The sequence below is a fragment of the Seriola dumerili genome, unplaced genomic scaffold (genome assembly GCF_002260705.1).
Source record: "Seriola dumerili isolate Sdu_G_001 unplaced genomic scaffold, Sdu_1.0 BDQW01000068.1, whole genome shotgun sequence".
NCBI lineage: Eukaryota > Metazoa > Chordata > Actinopteri > Carangiformes > Carangidae > Seriola > Seriola dumerili.
Window position 1 is genome coordinate 15,864,825 of NW_019174323.1, and position 24,451 is coordinate 15,889,275.

The 24,451-nt window shown below is 44.5% G+C and overlaps 2 protein-coding genes across 3 annotated transcripts; one reads left to right on the forward strand and one right to left on the reverse strand.

Moving 5' to 3' along the window:
* Positions 1 to 693: 693 nt before the first annotated feature.
* Positions 694 to 4,683, reverse strand: LOC111219987 (probable endonuclease 4). 2 transcript variants are annotated; one of them, XM_022742884.1, is made up of 7 exons: positions 3,793 to 4,683; positions 3,510 to 3,719; positions 3,213 to 3,395; positions 1,716 to 1,847; positions 1,336 to 1,440; positions 1,102 to 1,231; positions 694 to 990 (listed from the first exon to the last, which is right to left on the reverse strand). In XM_022742884.1, the coding sequence occupies exons 1-7, from the start codon at positions 3,959 to 3,961 to the stop codon at positions 930 to 932; spliced, it is 990 nt and encodes a 329-aa protein (XP_022598605.1). In that variant the 5' UTR covers positions 3,962 to 4,683; the 3' UTR covers positions 694 to 929. The 2 variants fall into 2 exon arrangements, with proteins under 2 accessions (XP_022598605.1, XP_022598606.1); XM_022742885.1 differs by lacking the exon at positions 3,213 to 3,395.
* On the forward strand, positions 4,453 to 23,033 carry LOC111219986 (trinucleotide repeat-containing gene 6B protein-like). Its single transcript, XM_022742883.1, has 22 exons — positions 4,453 to 4,527; positions 6,408 to 6,494; positions 8,554 to 8,575; positions 8,974 to 9,411; positions 9,543 to 12,542; positions 13,229 to 13,393; positions 13,637 to 13,833; positions 13,980 to 14,054; positions 14,149 to 14,355; positions 14,558 to 14,677; positions 14,871 to 14,996; positions 15,939 to 16,109; positions 16,518 to 16,634; positions 16,778 to 16,982; positions 17,234 to 17,401; positions 17,597 to 17,740; positions 18,530 to 18,673; positions 19,596 to 19,688; positions 20,056 to 20,259; positions 20,599 to 20,666; positions 20,927 to 21,066; positions 21,779 to 23,033. Exons 2-22 carry the CDS (start codon positions 6,438 to 6,440, stop codon positions 22,344 to 22,346), a joined length of 6,429 nt encoding a protein of 2,142 aa, XP_022598604.1. The 5' UTR covers positions 4,453 to 4,527; positions 6,408 to 6,437; the 3' UTR covers positions 22,347 to 23,033.
* The last annotated feature ends 1,418 nt before the right edge of the window (positions 23,034 to 24,451 follow it).

Consider the following 24,451-nt stretch of genomic DNA (forward strand, 5'->3'; position numbering starts at 1 on the left):
CTGTTCTCCCAGGGGTCAACAGCTGCACCAAAGTGTTGGTATTCGACAGCTGGACCAATTTGTAGAGGAATGTGAGCACTCACTATGGATGAGGGTGGCGTGCGTGTGTGTGTGTGTGTGTGTGTGTGTGAGTGTGTGTGTGTGTGTGTGTGTGGGGGGGGGGTGTAAGGGCTCGTTATCACTCTATATGGACATATGATAATTGTCTATTAGATACAGATGTACATGTGACGACAGCATCATTTCCAAGCTCATGAAATAGTCCCATTTGAGAGATTTCACATTCTCATCATATCCTGGTGACATTACAGGTGAAAACATGCATCATTTCATAATATATCCCATAAACATGATGCATATATATATATATAATATATATAAGTAATATATTGTGTCCATTGTATTTTACCTGTGTTCTGCAAATAATCACATATTACCAGATCAGATGAGGAAATTAAAGTCACTAATAACTATATCAGGTTTTATTAATCAAAATCTGCACCATTACAAAAGTGACAGTCCAATGAAAATGTGAATGCAAGTTGTGTTTTTGTACATGTTTCACCTCTGCCTGCGTGCGTCGTCCCTTTCACACCAAAAGCAGTGAGGGGCTCGCGTCAGGTTTGTGTTGCATGTGTGTGATGGTGCTGCCCTCTAAAGGCTGAACGACACAACTCCCCACAGCTCAAAATCTGTCAACAACACATTTATTCAACTAGAGTTCAGTCAGAGATGAAGCACATGTCTTGTTGAAACTTGTCAGATTGTGATTAACAACTGAAAAAATTCGGAGCATGTTTACGGAGAATCGGCCTCCACCACTCATCCTCTTTGGTCCTCGAGAAAAGCTTCAGTCCTCTTTAACACACCTGAGATGTGTCTTTGCAGGGTTCGCTTTAGCGGTGCTAACTCGTTAGTGAGTGCATTTTCTATTCTGTCTCACAGAGGGAATAGAGGAGTTCAATCTGCTCAGCATACTCGAATCCTGGCCTGTGGGGGAAAAAAAGGACATAACAGTCGTGTTACAATGACAATCTTGACAATCTTACCAAACTTTCATTGACTACATCAAATGGTGATAGTAGATAGCAGTTATCTTACCGCCCAGGTGTCTCCAGGATCAGAGGGATGTTGTCTAGCCTGGGCTCGTTAACAATGTCTCTGAAAGCAGAGATTCCAATGTGACCTTTACCGACGTCCTCGTGGCGATCGAGGTTGCAGCCCAGTTTACCTGCATATCACGATATGGAAACAACAAAGACAGGGTTTATCAACCGACATGCAAGAGGTTAGCGTTCAGAAAAACAACAAATACTATTATTTTCCTGGCTGCACCTTTGGAGTCATTGAGATGAATGGCTTTGAGATAGTGGAGCCCCACTTCCTCGTCAAACTCATTGAGCATGGCCTTCACTCCTCCCTCTGCAGCCAGGTTATATCCTGCCAAGACAAGAAGAAGAGAAGAAGAAAACAACAGGAGGCCGATTTGGAAGATCCCCATTGGCCAAATCAAAAGCAGCCATGTTTTATGTTTGGATATCAAACAGATTTTTAGGTTTATGTCAGTTTTCCCTTGTACACTTAAATGCACATAGACTGATGGACTGTGTTAACTTTGGTGGGAATGCTGCTGCACACCAGCCTGTTGATAGGGACTAACCGTCTTCTTCTGACTTTGCCGGACAAAAAAAAGGTCAATCTCCGGTTTCACTTACCTGCTGCGAATGCATGGCAGGTATCCAGACACACTCCAACTCTGGTCTGGTCTCTCACTTTGTCTATGATGCTCTTCAGCTCAGAGAACTGACCACCCACCGTGCTGCCCTGTCCGCTCATGTTCTCCAACACTGAATCCGAGGAGGGCAAAAGAAAAGAAGGCGGCATCAATTTGACACCTACATTTAAATAAGTCATGTGTCCCTCGTCCTGCTACAACACCTGATACGCATACGAGATTGATTTGGCTGCTGTTTGCGGCTGAAGCACAGCCTGAGGGCACTGTTTGCTACTGCTTCAGTGTTTTTGCAGGCATTCCACTGCAGTGTATTCTTGTCACACCAGTGGCATTTGGGGTATGTGAATCAAAAAGACTGTGGTTGGTGCCATGAATCACAAGTGATGCACAGCAGCGGTGTCAAGCCTGCAGCAGTTCTGCAAAGTTATGTGTTAATGCGAAGGTCAATCTGAGGTGAAATGGTTTCATATGAGATGGTGATGATTGCTGATTGATAGATGTTAAATAATTGACTTCTGACAGTAAAACATTAATCCTCCTGAGGAGGTTCAAAACATATTAAAGGCTAAATTAATTTATTACATGCGAAGGAATTTAACCCACTAACTAATTCTGTGTGCATTGAGATTCAAACGCTCAATAAAACATTGCCTTGCAGTAACTTCCTATTTCTGTGAAGCTTTCAGTGTTTGACAAGATCATCAAAACGCTGATATTTTTTTAGGTTGTAGTTTGAAGTGTTGTAGGGAAAATATCCCATTTAAGTGTCTGTGAGTCAGTGCTAGTGAGGTTTCTGTTCCTCTTTGCTAATGCAGTTTTCCTGTGTTTACCATGTATCATTGCTGTTTTATTTTTTTCACACTTTTTTCTCCCTTGCCACATTACATAATTTTGCAGTGTCTGCAACTGCCACATCAGCAACACTGACTATCTGACCTCATTCTCATCTTCTAAGTTCCTGTCTTTATTGAAAAATCTTTTTTTATAATAGTGATCTTTGTTAAAGTTAACATGCTGCTAATTCAACTGAACATGAATTTCCCCTTGGGGATAAATAAAGTGCCTATCTATCTATCTATCTATCTATCTATCTATCTATCTATCTATCTATCTATCTATCTATCTATCTATCTATGTCCTGTTGGAGTAGCTGGCTTTGTAATTATGTTTTACAGTAATTCCACCATGAATTGCAGATGCATCAGTCACAAATAAAACTAAATTATGTAGCACAGCACAAGAAAAGTCTCAAAGATATCACAAAAAAACAACAGTAAAAAGGAACAGCAGTCACAGGTTGACCTTCATCATCACGGGACCAAATACATTTAAAGAGATGTATGTTTTTAACAGGAAGGAAAAATAACCCTTGAGCTGTATCAACAGCTCTGACAGCCAACAACTTCCAGGTGTTATATTTACTGCGCTGATACTTCGTAGTACTCTGTGTTTTTGTTATATTGTCCACCCCCTGTACCTGTAACCACAGCAGGTGTTTGCTGGTGAGCGTGGTTAATGGCGCCCGCTATCTTCTCCACACACTGCTCAGTGGTGATGGAGCCCAGCGAGGAGCCGGGGTGGAAGTTGTACAGGTTGAGGCCAAGGACGCTGCAGCGGCTGAGCTCATCCACCAGCAGGGCCTGGCTCTTCTCAAACACCTCTGGGTGCAACACGTTACACAAACCAGGAGGAGGTTGTCAGAAGAGAAGGGGGAGACACAGTTGGAAAGAGCAAATAACCGACACAAGACGCAATCCATCAGTGCATGACAAACCTTCTTTAGGAGACCCACAGTTCATCAGGTAGGACCCATGAGGCAGGACGTGAGCCGGGTCAAACCCCTGCAGGGACAGTTGCTCCCGAAACTTGGCAGCAGCTGTGAGGTCCAGTGCGGGCCTCTTCCATGATCGCTGGGAGCCCAGAAACAGGGCGAAACTACTGCCACCCATCTCTGTGCAGGACCCCACTGCTTTCCATATTCCACCTGGAGACACATAAAATAGGAGTGAGTGAATGTGTGTCTTTTCATTACCTCTGGAGGTGACATTAGACCTTACCTTGAATGCCAACATGAGCTCCAATGTATTTCTTATTTTTTCCACGGTCCTTCCTCCTCCTGTCTCCTCTCTCATCAGCCTCCTTCTCCTCTGTGTCCTCTCTTTCCTTCTCTTCTGCCAAAGCTTCTTCAGTTTTCCTCTTCCTTGCTCCTCTCTTTCTCGGCCCCATGCTATCAGGTTAAAGTTATGAGCAGCGTTTATGGATTAGCAAACCGCTGCAAGGTGCTGACTTTTGTTTTCTGTTTATGACTTCAGTGGCTATTTTAAAAGGTATGTTTGGGTGGACTGTTGACCTACGTAGCATATATGGTCGTGCTAAGTTTGACAGTCAAAAGTTTATGAAGGTCAAAAAGAGTCTTTTATGCATCCCTCTCGGTAGGATTCAGCCAGTCAGAGAGCTTCCACGCAGCTGCCACAGCCTAGCCATTGGAGACGCTTCATACTGAGCAGCAAAATGGCCGCCCGTCAACCGACTGACTCCACAGCGCTTTGAAATTTAAATTCTTCTGCACATTAGGGTTTACACTATTACAACGTTAGTACTTATTTACAAACCAGTAGCTTATTACGCGTGTATTTTCATCATCTGCCACTTACTTGACTATCCGCTCAGGCGTCGCTGTTCTTGTAGCCTCGACGAATGCCTCAAAAAGCTAAAAAAAAAAATCGCACTGAAGCACTTTAGCTAAGCTAGCTAGCTAGCACGCTAGCTTTTCTTCATATGTGATTCTTGAGGTGAGTAGCTGGATATGTGTAACATTTCTAAGCATTTTACCGTGCCATCGTTCGTATGCATGCGAAATGACTGCAACAGATTTTGTTAACGAAATACAATGCCGCTGCCGTTAGCCCGGCTACTTGTAGCCGCTGTCAGTAAGTAACTTAGCTTACCGAGCTAGCTAACATCCGATAGCATTAGCACTGATGTAGCAGTATTTGTGGCTGTGCATTAGCAGAGCTAGGTTTGTGGCTCCGGGCTCGGTGTATTTGCTGTTTAGGACCGTTGTGTAAACAGAACAGAGCAGTTATCAAACTCACGCAGGTTGGTATCGTTAACCTCAACTTGATAATGTATGCGCTGTTTTGTGTCTGCGTGTTTTTCAAATATGGGTAGAAACCACTCCTTAATGTTAGCCACCGACGAAATATTTCACCAGCGGTTGCTAACAAAATTGTCGCTTGTATAAACTTGTGAGGATTGGGGTGACGGTGGTTGGCTATTCCCGTTTATACATGATTCGGTTTAAGCGACCACCATAGTATCTTGGATTTTCACGAACGGTTTTACGACCTTTTGCTCAAGAAAACTCAGATCTTCAAATGCTGTAAGGTTAGCTAGCTAAAGGCTTTTGAGCTACTAGGGTAACATTAGCTGGTGTAGCTTCTATTAGTGATTTGAAGGGTAGCTGGTCAGAGCTGAATGCAGATCTGACAGCTCGTAATAATCAGTCTATCTTCATGGCTTTCTGATCTGCCAGGCTTGAAATCAGAAATGCTTCAGGTGGAATGTTGGTTTCGTTTTCCCTGATGCAAGGATTCCTTCCTCTTGGAAATGTTATGGGACTAAGGAAAAACGAAATCAACTAAAGACGGACACTACCAGGGCTCAGAAGTTCAGTGAGTTTATGCATTTTAAACCGTCTGTTCTCTTATAAGTTAATAAACAGACGAGTTATATTTCGACACGGTATTAGGAGCTTAAACGTCCTGTGGGGTTATATACTGCTGTCTTAGAGTCGTGCTTTCCTGGCTTCATTACAATTGAGTGACAACATTCTCTAAGCCAATTAGACTGTTAAGGCTTAGTTAAAAGAACAGTAAGTGCCTGCCAATCAACAGTAGTCATGGTTTTCTGAAGGAAAAAAAAATCCATAAATATCTTTGAAGCTTGTTACCCAACCCTAAAATAACAGCATCGTCTATTTATCAATATTGAGGCATCTGATCAAAAATATAATGTTAGTTGGTTTTGTTCATATCATTCCTTCTCTGTGGTCTTATATAGGGGATCCTAATGACAGTGCATTATTTGTTATTCTTCGATTGCACACGTTTCTTGTCTCATAGCTGTCAAAGTGCCTAACCCTGAAGATTTGCTCACACTCCCATCTTGCAAACAATTGAAGCACAAACATGGGTCTCAAACCTTCAGTGGTGGTTTCTTTGGCCACATGTATATTCAGTCACTCTGCCGACTAGATGAGTTGGCTGACTAAATCCAGCCTCTTGTAAACTGTCTAAGTAGGTTGAATCTACAAGTATGATCAGCTTACAGAATTCTGCATGCTTCTGATAGGGATAATTACTGTGCTTTTTTTTCCCACATGTCTAGCAGTATTCTTAGCTCTAGCACCTGATGGCTGAGTTATCCAATCAAGCATGTAGTCCACTGTTGCTGAAACACATGGATGAAGGCTCACATGGCCACGTAGCAGCTGTGATGTTGTCTTTTTGCCTTGATTTTAGCTGTAGTTTATCATTAACTATTAGTCTGTGAGCAGCCATTTACTTTACAGTTAAAAGACATACCTATACAAAGAAGCACGCAGTGATTTTTAAAATGGTGAATGTGTGGCAACATTTTGGCATGTCCCTTTTTTTTCTCTCTCTAGAAGAAAGGAGTATCAGGACTGGAGCAGTAGTTCATGGAAGACAAGAAAAGGAAAAAAGACGACAAAAGGAAAAGGGAAGCCTCTCAGAAGGTGAGCATGTTCCTCTTGTCAGCTGATTAGGTCTCCTCAGTAATACCTGGGTCAGCAATATAATCAAAATTAAATAGATTTTTGTGGGTTCAAATAATATGCCGGGTTGAATGGTAACTTAAATACATGCAGATTGGCCAGCCAACAATGTAACAGGCCCAAAGAAACACTGCTGCTTTTAAATGGCAAAAACAATTTGATTCTCAAGGGAACCTTATTTGGTTTAAATTTTTGTTATGTGGAATTGATGATTTGCATCTGCTTCCCACAATGACTCGCAAACTCATACATCTGGATTCAACACCATTGAACAAACATGTTGCAGCACAGTTTGATAACCACTGAGAATAAATCACATATTTTGTTTGGAGTACATTGTTGGCGGTAATTTTTCCGATTAGGTCTGCTGTTTCTTCTTATTTGGGGTCGTGTAGCTTTTGGGATGAGTTGAGATTATGCAGTTTTTATATTTTCCAACTTTAAGGCTGTATTTATGAGCATTTTTCATTTACAGCAAAAGAAAGAGGTCCAATGACTCTAATGTAAGAGCTTTTCTTGGATGTAAATATTAGTCCAACCACTGTAGAGGATCTGCAAAGGTAAATCCTGGTTGTGTTAATTGGAACAGGAAACTTAACTTGATGTGAAAAGATTCTACTTGTTAAAATTAATTTAGTTGTCCTTTTGATGTATTTAATTCACATCTATATTTTGTCCCATGTTGGGTGGTAATATGAGTACATGTCATGTTATGTACTCATAGCATTGTCACGTGTTATCTAAAGCTATCAAATAGTCATTGGTTGCATTGATTTATGTGGAAACCGCTTATAGCGATCATGGCGAACAACCACCTATATGGATCAAAAAGCTTGGGACAGAATCATTCCTATACAAAGGCTGTTTAAATAATTTGCTTAGGGTAATCAAGTAATCTGCTGACAGTGTTCATTTTGGGTCTTTTCATGAAGGACAACTTGTGGAAAAACATTTAAAACTGTTGTAGTCCACTACTGCAAGCTGTCATATGTTTAGGCTCTCTTCTAACTTATTGGTAAGAGGTTTTAATAACCTAACGACCACCCCTGTCTGCTTTTCCAAACATAAGTTCAGTGATGTGTGAGTTTGTGTATGTGCGCTTGCTGTGCGCTTTCGAGAGCCATGTGATAACCTCACTGCCGTGGCTCAGTGAGTTATTTTGCGTTTCTGTTCCTGGTCTGCTTTCGTTTTGGGACTACAGTGCGTAATTATCGTCCCTGTTCTCTCACAGCAGCAGGTATGTTACATGAGTAGAGTGTAATGCTTTCAGCCTGACCTGACTGGGCTTGGATCAGGAGAGAACCATAGTGCAGTTTATTTTATCTTTAAATCAGTAAATATTAAAGCTGTCCATTCGATTACTTAATATTAATGATAAAGAAACATTTAGTTATAATAATCATCTGCTTATAGTGCTCAGTTTGACATGGACAGACATGATCACTATAAGCGGTTTCCACAGTAGTTGTTTTTTGGGGAAGGCAATTCAGAAAGAAGCTTTGGACTAAAGGACTTTTCTTTCTTTTCTTTTCTTTTTTTTTTTTTACTAAATCAACATAATTTCCCTAACAAAACAAAAGTTTGCATTAAGCACAATTCTGAAAGAATTCATTAAACTGGCAGGAGTTTTAAGTTGCCTTGTTTTGATATTGTGAAATGGAACTAATGGGAAGAAGACCAAACATTAATGTTGGGATTACATCCGTCAGTGTTAGCAGAACATCGTCTAAGACATAGCAAGTCTCAACAACTACAAGATCCTGAATGTGAGGAATGATGTATTTATTATCCTAGCACACCTAGACACAGAGGATTTTTTTTTTCTTCATCTAACCACAGTCACAGTTTGATTCTTGTAAACCCCACGTTGGCTCCTGTCTTATACTTGCCTCTTTCTCAAATTATGTTGTTTCACAGAGGTTTGATATTTGAAATGAAATGTGTTTTTGTCCTCACTTTGACGCTTTTTAAAGAATGTTTCAGCAATTAATGTGTTTTTTTAATTTTCTTTTTATTTTAGGTTACAGAACAAAAAAACAAAGGTAAGCAGCACAGTCATGTATATGTGTATGTTTAGATATAGATGTGAGGTGTTTGCTATGTTCACCAAAGTTCATCTATCTCTCTTCTGAAAATTGATCTGTTGCTTTCAGTTTTATCACATTTGTCCATGTTTTAAAATGTATTTTTGTCTGTCTTTTGCAATATTTGCATACTGTAGTTTTGAATAACAAAAAGGCTTAGAGCAACATTCATGAACCCAAAACATCTGCATCAGGGAATTCTTTGTGGTATCTTCCTTTTCCTTATCTATTTCAAACCAAAAATATGTTCACATTTTCAGAAAATTAACTGTGCACTGTTCTCCAAAGATGACCTTGGTTAAACGATGCTTAACCCCCCCCCCCCCATTTCTCTTTCTGCCTTGCCCTTCCCTCAGTGCCAGACTTGACCAAGCCGGCGTCTACCCAGCCTCCTGCCACACAGAGCAGCTCTGCCTCCCCCAGCCCTGGACCCACCCCCTCTGCCTCCCCATCCCCAGCCACCTCAGGCCCTGGCAGTGCTGCCACCCCGTCACAGGGCGGCAACAATGCCAAGCGCCTGGCGGTGGCCAACGGACAGCCCACCTCCACCACCAGTTCTTCCTCCACCGCTGGCGGCCCCAGTGCTGCTGGAAACAGCAGTGCAAGTAGCGGAGGCGGAGCCCAGGCGTCTCAGCAGCAACCACGCTACATGCCGAGAGAAGTGCCGCCGCGATTCCGCTGCCAGCAGGACCATAAAGTGCTACTGAAGAGGGGTCAGCCGCCACTGTCCTCCATGCTGCTGGGAGGGGGAGGAGGAGGGGATGGCCCAAATGCAAACATGGCTGCTGTCTCAGGTAAGTGTTGGTAATGCTGTAGGTCAAATTTAGAGCAGACTGATTCCATTTGAAGTTTGTTTAGATCATTTCTTTTAACGTTTCTTCCTTTTGACCCTAAAGTCTCTCTCTTGTGGGAATTGCTTTTTCAGATTCTGGTGCGGCTGCCTCCTCATTGGCCCTCACCTCATCATCAGTTGCTGCTTCTACTACTACTTCTAATTATGCAAATTCCATGTGGGGGGCGAGCTCAGGCAGCCAGACCTCCTCTCAGGGCAGGGAGAAGGTGATTGTTGATGGCAACGACCTGGAAGAGTGGCCTAGCATCGCTGGCAGTGATGGGGGAGGAGCTTCATTCACCAGGGCTGGGGGGGGCAGCAGCAACAATGGAATGCCTGTGAACAGCAACAGTGCCTCTGGCAACCAATCCTCACCCACTTCCTCGTTCTCTTTGCCCAATGAATGTATGCAGTCGTCCAATGGTGTGGCATGGGGGACGGCTGCCTCCCAGGGTCATCTTGGAGGAGGGAATGCAGTAGCTGCAGCTGGGCCTCTGCTACAACAGCCCTCCTCACTTTCCAAAGCCTCCGCTGTGCCAGGGAGCCATGATGCCAGTGGCCCCGTCGACGGCAGCAGTGGGATTCCAGGTGCCAACTTCAATCCAAATGCCAACCCTTCGGCCTGGCCTGCCCTGGTGCAGCAGGATGGGCCTGCTGCTGCAGGGGAAGGAGGTCCGTCTTCCTTCCATCACCAGGGCCCTGGAGGGTCTTTGTCTGCCAACAACTCTGCTTCCCTGGGGCTAGGAGGTGGGGCAGTCGGGGTGCTGGGGGGTCACCCACCTTTATCTGTGAATCAATCAAGCACCCATCAGCACCAACTTCACCAAATGCAATCCAGAGACAGAGAGATGGGAGGGGGGAAGTGGGACAGCGAATCAGCGGGACCAAAAATCGCAGGGGGGGAAGGGATTGGGGGAGGAATGGACCATGGTGTGGGAGGAGGCGGAATGAGTGTGGGAGACCACAGTCTTGCCTCCTCATGGAGAGGCCAGCCTTCTTACCCTGCAGCTAACTCCAAAACGGGTGCCTCAAGGACTGATGGATGGGAGGGCGGAGGAGGAGGTGGCACAGGTGGATTCGGAGCTGCTGAAGGGGATAATGGGACCTCGGGTTGGGGTTATCCGAGTTCCACTAGTGGGGCAAATGCTTGGGGCAGTGCTGGAACTGGGGGAAACGGTAGTCAAACCTCTGGGGTATCTCAGGGAGGGTGGGGGTCATCAGGAGTAGGATCGGAGAGAGGAGTTTCTGGTGGTGATTGGGGTGGAAGCACCACTGGTATTGGAGGAGCTAATCCAGGAGGAGAGGGAATGGGTGGAGCCTGCAGCAGTAACAGCAGCAGTAGTGGGGGCAGCACAGCTGGCAACCCCCCTGCCACCTCCTCATCTTCCTCAACAGCCACCACTATGACCAGAGTCTGGGACAATCAGAAGGGAGAAAGTGAAACTGGGGAGTGGGGCGGGGGAGTCGGAGGACAGGGAGCACGGGGAGGATCTTCATCCAGCGGTGGAAATTCCAGAAATGGGAGCGGACCTAACAGCAGTCAAAGTCGTCCTCGCCGCCAGGCACCTAACGCTGAAGCTGCCTTACAGAACCTGCTAAACCGGTCTGATCTGGACCCACGGGTCCTGTCAAACACAGGCTGGGGCCAAACACAGATCCGACAAAACACGGCCTGGGATGTTGATGAGCATGGAGGACAGAGTAAAGGTGGATTGCCATCAGCTTCAGCATCAAAGCACCCATCATCTCTTGGTGGTTCGTCTCAGTATTCTGGTGGACCCAGGACCCAAATCACTGAATCAGCGGGTCCAGGGGTCAATCCTTCCCTGGTTGCATCTGCTGGGTCCTCCGGAGAGGGCTGGGAGAGCAGCAGCAACAGTAGCAGTAGTGGGGCCTCTCTGTCTGGGAGAGCCCCACCACCTTCAGGCCCCAACATGAGGAATCTTGGCATCTCACAATCTGGACCAGTGACCACAACAGGACCGGGTATGGGGTCAGGGGTAATACCAGGACACAACCAGCAGGTGAAGACTACAGGCTGGGGTGGAGAAGGGATGGGATCTGGGGATGGCCAGGAGGCCAAGGGTTGGGGGAATGAGGAATGGAGAGACAGTAGTAGAGGAGGAAAAGGAGGAGGATGGGGTGATCTTGGGAAACAGGGTGACCAAGTGAGCGGAGGCTGGGGAGGAAATCAGGAGGAGAAAGGGGCAGGGGGTTGGAAAGACATGGGTGGGAATGGAGGAGGAAGTGGGTGGGGATCAGGACAAAAGGTTGGGGCAGGTAGGGACTGGGGAGAGCAAGAGTCCAAATCAAATAGCGGAGGAGGGGGATGGGAGGATGACAGGAAGAATGGAGGCGGAAACTCAGGTGGGGATTCAGGTGTGGGTGGTTGGGGAAGCTGGGATGATAATGCTCCCCGTAGAACCTGGGGAGCAGGGGGCACAGGGGGAGGAGGGAGCGGAGGAGGGGGGATGGGAGTTGTTGGGGGAATGGGGTCCAAACCCCATCAAAATTGGAGTGGAGGAAACAAAATGCACCAGATGCCAAACAGCCAATTGGGCTCCATCACAGGCCCGCAGGCACAACTGCAACAGCAACAATCACAGCCCCGCAATCAGCATCCACAGCTGCAGCAAGCGTTGGACCAAGGGGCTATGCAAGGGGGCGGGGGGAGAAAACCCATCTCTCAAGCCCAGAATCAGAACCAAAGCTCAGGCTGGACCTCGGGGCCCATCCCTGGCGGCCCCGGAGGAAGTGGAAGTGGATCTGAACCAAGCGGCTGGGAGGAACCCTCGCCGCAGTCTATAAGCAGGAAGAATGAGATAGACGATGGAACATCAGCGTGGGGAGACCCAACCCATTACAACTACAAGCCAGTCAACTTGTGGGATAAGAACAGCGCCCCTACTGGCCAGCAGCCACATGTTCAGGGTCAGGCCCAGCAGCAGCAGCAGCAGCAGCAACAACAGCAGCAGCAGCAGCAGCAGCAGCAGGGACCTCCAATACAGCAGCAGCCCAGCAGGCAGGCTGCAGGGCTCGGAGGTAACAGAGACTTCAACACTGGCCACGGACCAGGGAAAGCTTCAGCTATGGGTAAGACATTAAACTCTGAATTTGACCATAATATATATATATTTTTTTTAAAGTTGGGTTTTATAAAATTATCAGTAAAGAAAGGGGGGGAAAAACTGAAACATTAATTGCATCTGCTGTCTTTATTTGGAAAGTTTATAATAGCCGTTTCATAGTCTGACGTTGTAGTTTAGTGTAACAAAGCAACAACTGAGTCATGAGAGATACAGTTGTTTTTCAGCCAGGCACCTGCTTGCTATCTCTGCAGTTTGATCTCCAAAACCACAGTAACGGTAGTCAGCCACAGTATTGCGCCTTCAGCAGGTCCTCCAACTCAGCAAGGTTAAATAAATGCATTTTCTGTAAGTGTGTGTTTGCTTGGTAATACTGTGACTGCCGAGAAGATGCTTTGATTTTGGATTGATGAGCCAGACCACATCAAGCCAAAAACTCATCAAAGACGTTCATGGAAGGGAGTTACCATCGCCCTTTTGTTATGAATTGCTAAAACCCCTGCATCATTGGTAACCTTTGTAAACATGCAGAACAGTTCATGGGACATTAGATGACGTAAACTAAAGTTTGTGTTGGCTCAGCCTGCATGTATGGGGTCCAGATGTTGGAACTGGAAAATAGTTGTGTCCTTACTCAGAGGATCTCAGTCAAGTTTCTCGATCGTAACCTCTATCGTCAATGTGTGTTTTCAGGTCCGTCGGGTTGGGGTGGTACTCCTCCAACTAGTCCTACAGTAGACAATGGCACAGCAGCTTGGGGAAAGCCTAGTGATGCCCCTACTGGCTGGGGAGAGCCTGACAATGCTGGAGGGAAGACGACAGGCTGGGGAAACCCTTCTACCAACCCCATCAAATCTGGTTAGAAAATCAAATAAAAACTGAACAATATGTGGTTTAAAAAAAAAAAACAGTCTGATTTGATGATCTCACGATTGGAGGTTTGTGGTGTGCCAGTTTGGCCTAAAGAGATGTGGTGCATAGCATTTGAGATGCTGGGATGCTTAGTGCTTCATTTAAATAAAAAAACAAAAAACAAACATGAGAATTAATATCAATTTCATATCTGTTCGTGGTATTCACTGTGAAATGTTTCCCCTGCAGGTTCAAAGTCTATGCAAGATGGCTGGGGGGACAAAGAGGGCTCTGTGGCAGCCTCGCGTCACTCGAGCTGGGAGGATGAGGAGGAGGCAGGTGGCATGTGGAACAGCGCCGGCTCCCAGGGAAGCGGCTCGTCTTGGGGACAGGGAAGCAACGGGGGTTGGGGTCAGAGCCACACCGGGAAGAAGCCCAACAACAAGGTGGGTTACTGGTGGGGAAAATTGATCTTGATTAAGGAAAAGCAAAAGTTTTCCAATGGTTTTTATATGGCAAATTTCTCTGTTAAAAACTTTGTAGAACGGGTGAAATCTAAATTGTCATTCACACCCTTTGTATTTTCTCTCAGGGTCCACTGAAGGCTGGCGGAGGAGACTCTTGGATGAACCCCATCAACAGACAGTTCTCCAACATGGGTCTGCTGGTAAGACAGAAAATGTCTTAGCATTTTACACAAGTTTTATTGTGGCAGGGTCATGATGGTCATGATCATGATGGCGGCCTTCTCTGTTGGACAGAATGATGATCCCAGCGGTCCGAACATTGACCTGGCTCCAGGATCTCTCCAGGAAAAGAAGATGGAAGCAGAGAAAAGAGGCATGGGAATGAATGATTACAACGGAGACATGAGGAAGGGAGGAAGAGGAGGAGGAGGCGGGATGGCTTATCGTCCACCTGGTTCCAAAGAGGCAGCACCTGTGGACCCTGGGTCCTACTATGACAAGGTAACGTCCCACTGCCACCTTAGCGGTCTTTGTCTCTTGTCTTTCTCGTGTCTAGATAACATTTTGTCCTTTATCACTATTCTTTGTTTCCTCTTGTGATTCTACCTTTTCTTCCTGGTCTGCCCCATTTCTCCTTGTCTCAACGCCCCCCCCCTTTTTACCACCACTCAAATTGGTCTTCCCCTGGCTGTCACTCGGACAGACCTTGCCTTTGACCAATCAGGATGGGTGCCTTGGGGAGGAGGGTCCTTGCTCTCTCTACTCACCACCCACTGTCTACAAGCCCCATTCCCTCTTCAACCACACTATCCCTTTTAGACAAGTAAGATAACCACTCCTCTTGTTTCTGTCCTGCCATCTTAACATTAGATTCTTGTAGTTTTCTGTTTTTTGTAAGATAATTATGCGCCTGAATTTTCCCGTCACATTCTCCCGTTTAAGTGTGTTTTTTTTCACATCTATTTCCCCGCTGTTATGGATTTTCTGAGTTTTAATTTTTCCATCATGAATCACAGGGCGGTCACAGTATCTTTGGCAGTGGTGGAGGGATGGGTCAGTCAAGACACCAGCCAAATGTCCCACCCATAAACCAGTCCCCTGGGATACGAGGGCAAGTGCCTCATCAGTTCCTGTCACCCCAGGTACTTTAACTTTTGTTTTTACTCTGCTAATCAGTATAATTTCCACCTGATGACATGTTTCTTACTAAGCATTGACGCAGGAAGTATGTGGGTTGATTGTCAGTGTAAACCAATTGTAGAGTGAGTCATCTTTACTGTTTATGTCTGCAACTAAGTAACAAGTAAAAAAAAAAAGCTCAATTACTTCAGGTTGGAATTTTTTTTTTTTTTGCAATGTCGAACATCTGTATTGCTGCTTGTAAGAGCAATTTTCTGAAGCTTTTCCTGTTAGGGTCAGCTGGTGTTCAGCTCTTCTAAAACACAGACTTAAAGGAAACCAACATGGGTTTCGCTCTTACTGTATGTTTTACAGCCTGTGTTGGCATGTGTCACCAATTCAAAAAAAGCCAAGAAAAGAGAAAAACAAAAAAGCTATTGTGGGGAAATGAAATGCAGACACCTGCTTTTGATGACGTTTGAAGCTCCATGCGCATCACACTGAGGCACATTGATTTTAAAATTTGCAATGAAGCAAACCCAGAATATCCAGCTGCAAACTTCAAAGACGTGACTTTGTGTTGTGAACGTTTTGATGTAATGTGTAAATTGTGGATTTTTTTAATTTTTTTATTCTATGAGCTTGCACAACATGGCCCGCCGGCTGCATGGCGTCTATTAATCAGTGCACTCCCTAGACTGCATAATCACTCTTCAGGTCAACATTGATCATGTTTCCTGCTCACCTCTAAAGAATACAAAGTGAAATGCATGTCTTGTCCAGGAATTGAATCAATTTCATTCACTCACTGGGGTGAAGTCACTTGTTAACACCAGCTAATGAGAACATGAAAGAGAATCAATGTTAATCGGGGAGAAACGCTAAGCTAATGTGGTTGCTAGTGGTTACAGCACCAAAGTGTTTCCGTGGTAACAGGTGTGAACCTCCGTTGCGTCCGTCTCTAGGTGCCAGGCTCCGTGCTGAAGCAGATGCCCCCTCCCAGTGGGAGTGTGGGGGGTGTTGGCGGCGTGGGAGGAGTGGCAGGAGTTGGGGGAGGTGTGTTCCCTCCACAGCTGTCCCCCCAGCATATTGCCATGCTCAGCAGCATCTACCCACCTCACATTCAGTTTCAACTGGTGAGAAGCAGCACAATACATTTCAAACATATGGAGAAAAGATGTGATTTCACCAGCCTGAACAGTTGGAAAACATATATCTCTATCTATCTATAGATAAAGATATAGGTATAATATATATAACTAACTAATTCAAACTTACTCCATGAACGTCTCTAACACTGATGTATTTTCATGAAACAAACTTTTGTTAAAGCTGTGACTCACTGCCCAAATATTTAGATAATGACGATTACCTCCTAGAGGAGCCAAAGAAAACGACACTAGGTCTGCATAGCATTCAGTTGACAGATGGGTTTTTCAGTGTAAAGCTTTAAAATTGTTGTGCAGTTTGCATTCGTGTCTCTGTTGCCGCCTCACTCCTCCTTTTGTTTCATTTTATGTTTCATTTTGTCTGTGTTTGTTCAGGCTTGTCAGCTCCTCCTCCAGCAGCAGCAGCAGCAGCCACAGCAGCAGCAACAGCAGCTACTGCAAAACCAGAGGAAATTCACACCGAATGTGCGGCAGCAGGCTGACCCTCAACAGGTACACACACACACACACACACACACACACACACACACACGCATGCACAAAGAGTAATCCTCGCATATCACACACTGCTTTGTTACCTTTTTACTTCCACCTCCCAGCTCCTGACTCTTGTCTCTTTTGTTGTGTCTCCTTAGTTGGCCCGGATCATGGCAGTGCTCCAGCAGCAGAGGCAGCAGCAGCAGGTCGGGGGTTTAGGCGGCAGCTCCAAACTCTCCCCCTCCCACCATGGTGGAGGTGGCATAGGGGGTCCTAAACTGCCTGGGACTGATCCCCTGCCCCATCCAGGCCTAGCAGGATCTGTGGCTGACCTGCACCAGAAAACTCTAGGACCATACTCTGGTGAGCAATTGTTACCAGACCGGTTTTATTAAAGATGGCCTCATGCCCATGTTGTGTGCGTGTACTACATTTCGCAAAGATCACCTGTTAACCCACCATCAGTTTAGCGATGTGAAATATTTCAACCTCGATTTCCTGTTGAAGAATGTTGTTGTTGTTGTTTTTTTTGCTCTTTAACTAGATAAATGTTAAAACTTAATAATCCTCCTCATGTTTGCCGCTGTTCTCTGTGTGTCTCTTTCTATGAGCAGGGTTTGGTTCTGGAGTGAACCTTCCAGGTCTGGACCTGGGTGGTTCTGTGTTGGGGGGGCCTGGGGGCATGAAGGACCTAGGAGTTCAGCAGTCCCGCTTCAAGTGGATGATGGAGGGACACTCCTCTCCAGACACATCCTCCCCTGAGAACCCATTCCATAAAAATGGTGAGCTGTCTCTTTTTCTTTCTTTTGTTTCTTTCTTTTATACATAACCTTGTGCTTGATTAAAAACATGGAATGAATGAGCGTTTAAGCAGATAGTGTGAATGGGATTAGGTGTGAAGTCATACATCAAGGTGATTTGTGAACCCGTCTGTTGCTCAGTGATGTAATTATCATCCCTCTCTGACAACCTCCCAGGTCCCGTCACCCCCATAAAGATGCCAGGAGGCTCGCCCTACTCTCAGTACGACATGATGGTTGGAGACGGGCTGGGTGACAGCTGGCATCGCACCCCTGGAAAGATGGTTACCAAGCCCACTCCCACGCCAAGCTGGCCCCCTGGTTAGTGACAATTTACAGTTGAAGTGATAACCAAGAGGGTTTAAGATAAGATAATGGGAGGTAAAAAAGTCTGTGTTTGAGTAGGAATGTGTTTCATCTAACTCTAAAAGAAGTTGGAATAATGACCTGCAGTATTTCACATGCTGAAGTGTTGAACGTGGTTCAGTATCATCTCCTCTTAACGAGTGACTCATATTTACTCCATGCACCCTTTCCTTTTAAGGTGAGACACGCCAGGCAGAATCATCTTCTTTTTTTTATTTTTTCATGCACTGTTCAATTTTGAGATTTTGAGCTATTTTGCTTCCATTAACATATCTCCTTTCAGACTAGTGGAAAGAAAACATCCAAAATACACATTATACTACACTATGTCTGTTTGCGTCTGTAGATTTCTTCTAAATTCACCAAAAGTAAGCATTGTAACGCAGTGTGCAAAACTGCAACCATGTCATCAGAAGTATCTTGTAAAGCTCTCTCTCTCTCTCTCTCTCTCTCTCTCTCTCAAATTTTCAACCTGTTGAGTTTTCTGTTCTGAATATTTATGCAAATTAGCACACATAGTGGAGTCCAACATGAGACCACTTGGGGGAAGTGTATTTAATTAGATAATGCCTCATTTGCATATTTAGACATAACATTTCTGAAAACTTGTAATACAAAAAACAATTGTCTTAATGTAAGTAGTTTATCTCAGAAGTTTCATGGTGATATCGATTAGTTAAATTTTTTACCTTATTCATGTGCAGTGTGTTTTTCTTCCATCCATCATGTGTTTTCCCTCTTTAGAGTTCCAGCCTGGTGTTCCCTGGAAGGGAATTGACCGCGTTGACCCTGAATCTGACCCCTACATGACCCCAGGAAGCATGATGGGAAATGCAGTGTCCCCCAACCTCAATGATACTGAGCACCAGTTGTTACAAGACAATACAGGTAAGCATTTGTCTGATGACGCTGTTAATTTACCTCCTTGTTTAATTATTCGTTTTCCAAAGCTTGTTGGGGTTATGTTTTTTTTTTTTAGTTTCCAAAATTTTACTTGTGTTCACTTTCATAAAAAATAAACTAAAGTGAAGATGTTAGCAAGGAGCAACTTCAGCTAGAGACTTGTGAAACTGGAGGGGCTATTTTGGACGCCCCATCTTCCTTAAGTAAGCGTCCCTTTCCTTATTCCCAGAGACAATGTTACGTTACTGACATTCAGAGCATTTTTGTTGCTTGAATGGAAACGAAAAACTTGTTTTTAAATCACCAGTACAAAAGATTAAGAACCGTCTTCGCCTGTCTTTGTGCATAACAACTTCAAAGTAGACGTTAACTATAATTCCTAAGATGCATTTCTGCAAGAAACGTCCAATCACTGTGTGTAAAATTCTGTTGGAAGCTTAAGATGACAGTGTTGAGAAAACAGTCTCCAACTTAAATCTATTCACTTTTAAATTGCTAGTCAATTTTGGAGGAAGTTGGCAATAGGACGTTTGTTGAATTTGGCACTCTGGCCTCTTCTCCATGGCAGCAATGAGGCTCAAAATTACAGAGAAAACACAAATTCTCAGGAAAGAAGTTGAATTAATGAAAACTGGAGGCAATAACATAAACCAATAGCATGATTGCATCATCTGGGAGAGTTTCCTGTATCAAAGATATTATTTAAAGGCACACTTCCTGAACCAGCAGCCCCTCCCACTACACAGCTCTATTGTACGGTCTGTGTCAGCTTCTATAAAAACTACAGGTTTATTAGCCAACAAACAAGTCTCCATAAATGTGTATGATTTCTGTTTGTCGGAGAAGTTTTCAGTCGTTGTGATAAAATAATTTCTAACACCGTTGGTTGGTGCCTTTTTGTTTGCAGATTCCACCCCTCCCCTCAACACCTTGCTGCCTTCACCTGGTGCCTGGCCCTACAGTGCCTCAGACAGTCCCCTCAACAACGCACACAACTCAGGTAACCACACACACACACACACACACACACACACACCGTTTCATCACTGCGCTGGTGTGTTGCTTTGTCTTGATTTTCTGTCTCTCCCTCTCATGTTGTCCCTGTCTTGAAGTCTTTATTTAGAGAAATGTTCAAAGTGTAAGTTATATATAGTTATATATATGTTATATTTCCTGTCATGTGACATATCAATAATCCCACGCTGTACAATGTGTACTTTAATGTCTCTGTCTTGTCTTTGTCCTACCTGCTGATTGTCTTGATCTTGTCTGGGTAACGAATGACACAGGCCTGATTACGACATTCGTATCATTACATATTGATATTACATTTACATTCCCTCATTCACTTTCCTGTCTCCCTACAGCAAAGTACACAGACTACAAGACCAGCTGGCCCCCAGAGCCCATCGGACACAAGTCCTGGAAAGCCAGCCGTGGCAGCAGCCAGTCCCAGCTGTCCCGCCCACCTCCAGGACTAGCCAGTCAAAAGCAGCCATCACCTTCCCCTTGGTCAGGAGGAGCCCCTCGGTTAGCTGGAAGGGGCTGGGGCGGTGGCTCCAGCACCACTGGTAATGTGTTTTTCATGTTGTTTTGGGTACAGGCTTGTCCCTTTCCCTTATTCAGGCATAGCACTTGTTGAAATATTCAGCTGATTTAAATGTCCACCAGAGATGAAAACAACTGGCTCTGATTGCTGAGATACAACAGAGCGCTCCTTTGAACTTGAGTCAATTTATATTTGATTTGAAGAGCGGCCAAGCCTCAGTTAAAAACAGCGGGGATAGTTATTCATCATTTATTACATTTGAGAAGCTGAGGGGGAAAAACAGAGAGGGGTTGTGTTTACAAGGAACCTGGAAAACTCTAACTCAGATTTTCTTTTCTTTTTGCTCCCTCTCTCCCCGCAGGCTCGACCTGGAGTGACAGCAGCTCTCGGGAAAGCTGCTGGTTGGTGCTCAGCAACCTCACACCACAGGTACACACACACTTTTTACAGATACAACTACTGAAACTGCTGTGGGGGAAAACCAAGAGTAACATCTTTTTTAAGTTTTGGTTGTTTTGTTTTGAAGCTGTAACTGCTCTAATACTGCCAGGCTAATTTAATCCTTCATGCACTAATCATAAACGAGCACACAAAAAATGATTCCACATTGAAGCACTGTTCTGAATTTGGTACCTCACTATCACTCCTCCATTTAAGTTCACCATCGTCCATCTTGTATATCCCTGCAGATCGATGGCTCTACACTGAGGACCATCTGCATGCAGCACGGTCCCCTGCTGACCTTTCACCTTGGCCTGACCCAGGGCACAGCTCTGATTCGCTACGGCTCCAAACAGGAGGCAGCCAAAGCCCAGAGTGCACTCCACATGTAAGTCTTTGTTTTGAGAACGTCTTTATATTATCACTCTCATGTCTATATGGAAAATGTAACTGGAGCCTGCGGTTACTTAGCTGACCAGCCTGGCTCTATCCACAGGCAATAGTCTGCAGACCAGCACCTCCACAGCTCACTGTTGTGTAATCTATACAAAACTTAAATTTATAAATGATGATAAGCCATTTTAAAGGGGTGATGACAACACTATTTCGTGACCAAGACTAGTTGCCAGGAAACCAGGAGAGACTCCCGGTAGAGCACAGAAACCCCCTATAAAACCATTAAGTGTCATTTTTACACTTCTGTGTTTGTACGGATCAAACAAACAAGATATAATAACATGTTAATCAATGAGCTTTAGAGATGCTGGTAGGTGGATTTTAGTATGTTTTTTTTATGAAACCAGATATGAGGTGTCTCGTTACTGATTTACTTAAGTCAGTTCAAGTCTGTGCCAAATCATAAAATAATGCAGATCATTACTGTCATCACTATATTTGATAATATTTTATCTTGGCAACTATTAAATCCTGAAAACAGCGATAACTGATGAAAACTCTGCCTCATAATAACAAAAATTTGTATCATGTGTTTTGTTGTAAAACAGTTAATCAGTTCTTCATTGTAGTTTATTCAGAAGGTTTAAAAAAAACTTGAAAACCCATACATCATTTAAGACTGAGAGACTTTTTGTTTATGCCAGGTGTGTTCTGGGTAACACCACCATCTTGGCGGAGTTTGTGAGCGAGGAAGATGTGGCTCGCTACATTGCACATTCCCAGGCTGGAGGAGCAGGAAGCGGAGGATCCACAGCCGGCTCTGCAGGCTCCGGGCCTACAGCATCCTCCGCGGTGGGGGCTAACAGTAACGGAGGAAACTGTGAGAGAGGTGGAGCAGGAGGGAGCAGCGGGGGAGGAGGAGTAGATGGAGGATCCACAGCTGGAGGAGCAGGAAGTGGAGGAGCTGGGCCTTCCAGCTCCGGGTGGCAGAGTCTGGACAGCACAGGCAGCTCATCGGACCAGTCCGCCACCCAGGGGCCCGGGCTGGGCATCTTCAGCCAGTGGAGCAGCAATGGGACCGGGGTGGGTGGGGCTGGAGGCGTGGAAGCCGGAAGGCAGGGCCTGTGGGGGGGAATGGGTGGGATGAGCGGGGCGGGGTACCCCAGCAGTAGCCTCTGGGGTTCCCCAGCACTGGACGATCGTCACCAGATGGGCAGCCCCGCCTCACTGCTGCCAGGGGACCTGCTGGGCGGGGGGGCCGACTCCATCTAAGGGTCCGACTGACACACACTCACACACACACACATTTTACACCCAAGCTGTAATACATATGTCACACTCTGTACTTATTTACATGCACAGATGACATGAATCAAAGCTACACTGGTCACCCAACATGCAGAAACCCAACATTCATACTACATACACACACAGGCTACATTCAGTACATGCACATCATTTTCACACATACACATTAAATCGCTTAACTTTAAATGAAGACAACAGTAAAACTTGAACCGGGGAAAAAGGTGAAATCCATTATTCAACTGGATAGCTCTTTGTCTTTTTACTCAAAACCCCACCATCTGCATTCAGAGACCCAATCACTCAGGCATGCACTGTAGACAGGCTCAGCCAGAGTCATACATGTCAACAAGTTTAGCTATTGCTGTTTTTAGTGTGCCACATTTTTTTTTTCTTTTGTATTACTATTTAATGGTCGAATCTCAAAGTTCAGACTTGCAGACTGAGCCCTCGTAGACCTAGCAGGCGTACTTCTAAGTTCTCATGTTTGGAAGCTTGAGAGTGGGGAAGGATCTGGAGTTTGTAGAAAATTTGGGACAGCGCCACACTACTGAGTCAAATGGACGATCAGCAACCTTTATGATCTGGAAAAGGAGTGTTTTTAGTAGGTACCGACACCTCTACCTTGGTGGAAATACGCCATCAACATGGGACCCAGGGTAAAAAAAAAAAAAAAAAAAAAAAAAAAAAAATCAAAACAAAAACAACATTAGCCAAACTTGCACTATATGCCTTTGGGTTTGTTGTTGACACATCCTCCACAAATCCCTCCATTTTTGAAACAGAGCTACAACACAACTACACAGACCTTACTGGACGACTCAATGTTACAACAGCAGTGGCCTTGGCTAACACCCAGCGGCCGCCCGCCCGCCATGTCAGCAGCATCACACCTTCTCATCAGTTACACACTGCTCTTATATTTGACAAGCAAAATTGTATCTCCTTGTTGATGTACGTCGGTTGTTTATCATTATTTTTTCTGTTTTAAAAGAAAAGAGAAATGGTGTGCAAACTCTCTTGTGGGAAATCCAGAGATGTCTTTTTTTTTTTTTTTTTTTTTTTGTTTGCCCTTCAAACACTGACCTCGCTATTGTATTTTTTCTTACTCGAGAAATCAAGTTGGTTATTATATATTGTCATGATGTTAATGATGACTAAGATCACTTATTTACTCGCTGTACAAGGTGCCCTCCTGCCTGCCTGTGTGTGCATGAAAGGAGTGTTGACGGTATGACCGAATGGAGGAGGATGTGATGAAGATGATGATGATGATGATGATGATGATGATGATGATGGGGAGTGTCTGTGTTATTGCTACAATGTTGAATGTTTTTTTTTTCTTTCTTTCTTGTCCATGAGATTCATGAGAAATGTTTGTGTGAGTGTGAGTGTGAGTGAGTGTGCGCGTGCGTGTGAGTGTGTGTGTGAGTGTGTGTGTGTGCGCTTGCTTTTGAACACTTATCTGCTCCAGTCAGGAAAGTGACTAGATGTTAATCTGACAGCTTGCATTTGAGAGAAAGGGTGTGTGTGTGCATGTGTGGTTGTGTGTGTGAATGTATACACACGTTTGCGTGCTTGACTGACTGTTGTGATAGCTAAAAAGTTCAAAAACATTGGCACTATTGCATATGTCTCTTAAGTTGTGTTTTTTAGCAGCGTTTTGTTCCTGTTTGTATTTTTTTTTTCTTTTTTTTTTCTGTCAAATGCAATAAGAGAATATTTTGTTTTTAAGACGAAGCAACCAACTGAAGGCATTTCTGTTAAGATGCCAAATCCTACCATACCAAGCTGAGCTGGAACAGTGTTTTACAGACACGTTAAAGACATTACATATGTTTTACTGTTTGTTATTATGTATCAATTTAAATTAAGTCAGTCTTTATTATCACTCCTGTTCGGGATGTTTTCATTTATTTCAGATGTTACAAAAAGGAGAGGAAATTAATTTAAAGCGGAAAAGAACAAGATAATAAAGGTTGAATTGAAGTCTGTGGTGGTTTGTTGTTTGATCTGTCCGACTGAGGTGTTCACAGTTGACCTGTAGGGTGTCAGGTATTCATATCACATTT

Coding starts and splice junctions, on each gene's coding strand:
- LOC111219987 (XM_022742884.1), bottom strand. CDS start 3,961: ATGGGGCCGAGAAAGAGAGGAGCAAGGAAGAGGAAAACTGAAGAAGCT. Junction 3,396..3,509: donor CTGTGGGTCTCCTAAAGAAG/GTTTGTCATGCA, acceptor TGTTGCACCCAG/AGGTGTTTGAGAAGAGCCAG. Junction 1,848..3,212: donor AACACCTGCTGTGGTTACAG/GTACAGGGGGTG, acceptor CCTCGGATTCAG/TGTTGGAGAACATGAGCGGA.
- LOC111219986 (XM_022742883.1), top strand. CDS start 6,438: ATGGAAGACAAGAAAAGGAAAAAAGACGACAAAAGGAAAAGGGAAGCC. Junction 20,667..20,926: donor TCAGCAACCTCACACCACAG/GTACACACACAC, acceptor ATATCCCTGCAG/ATCGATGGCTCTACACTGAG. Junction 21,067..21,778: donor GCCCAGAGTGCACTCCACAT/GTAAGTCTTTGT, acceptor TGTTTATGCCAG/GTGTGTTCTGGGTAACACCA.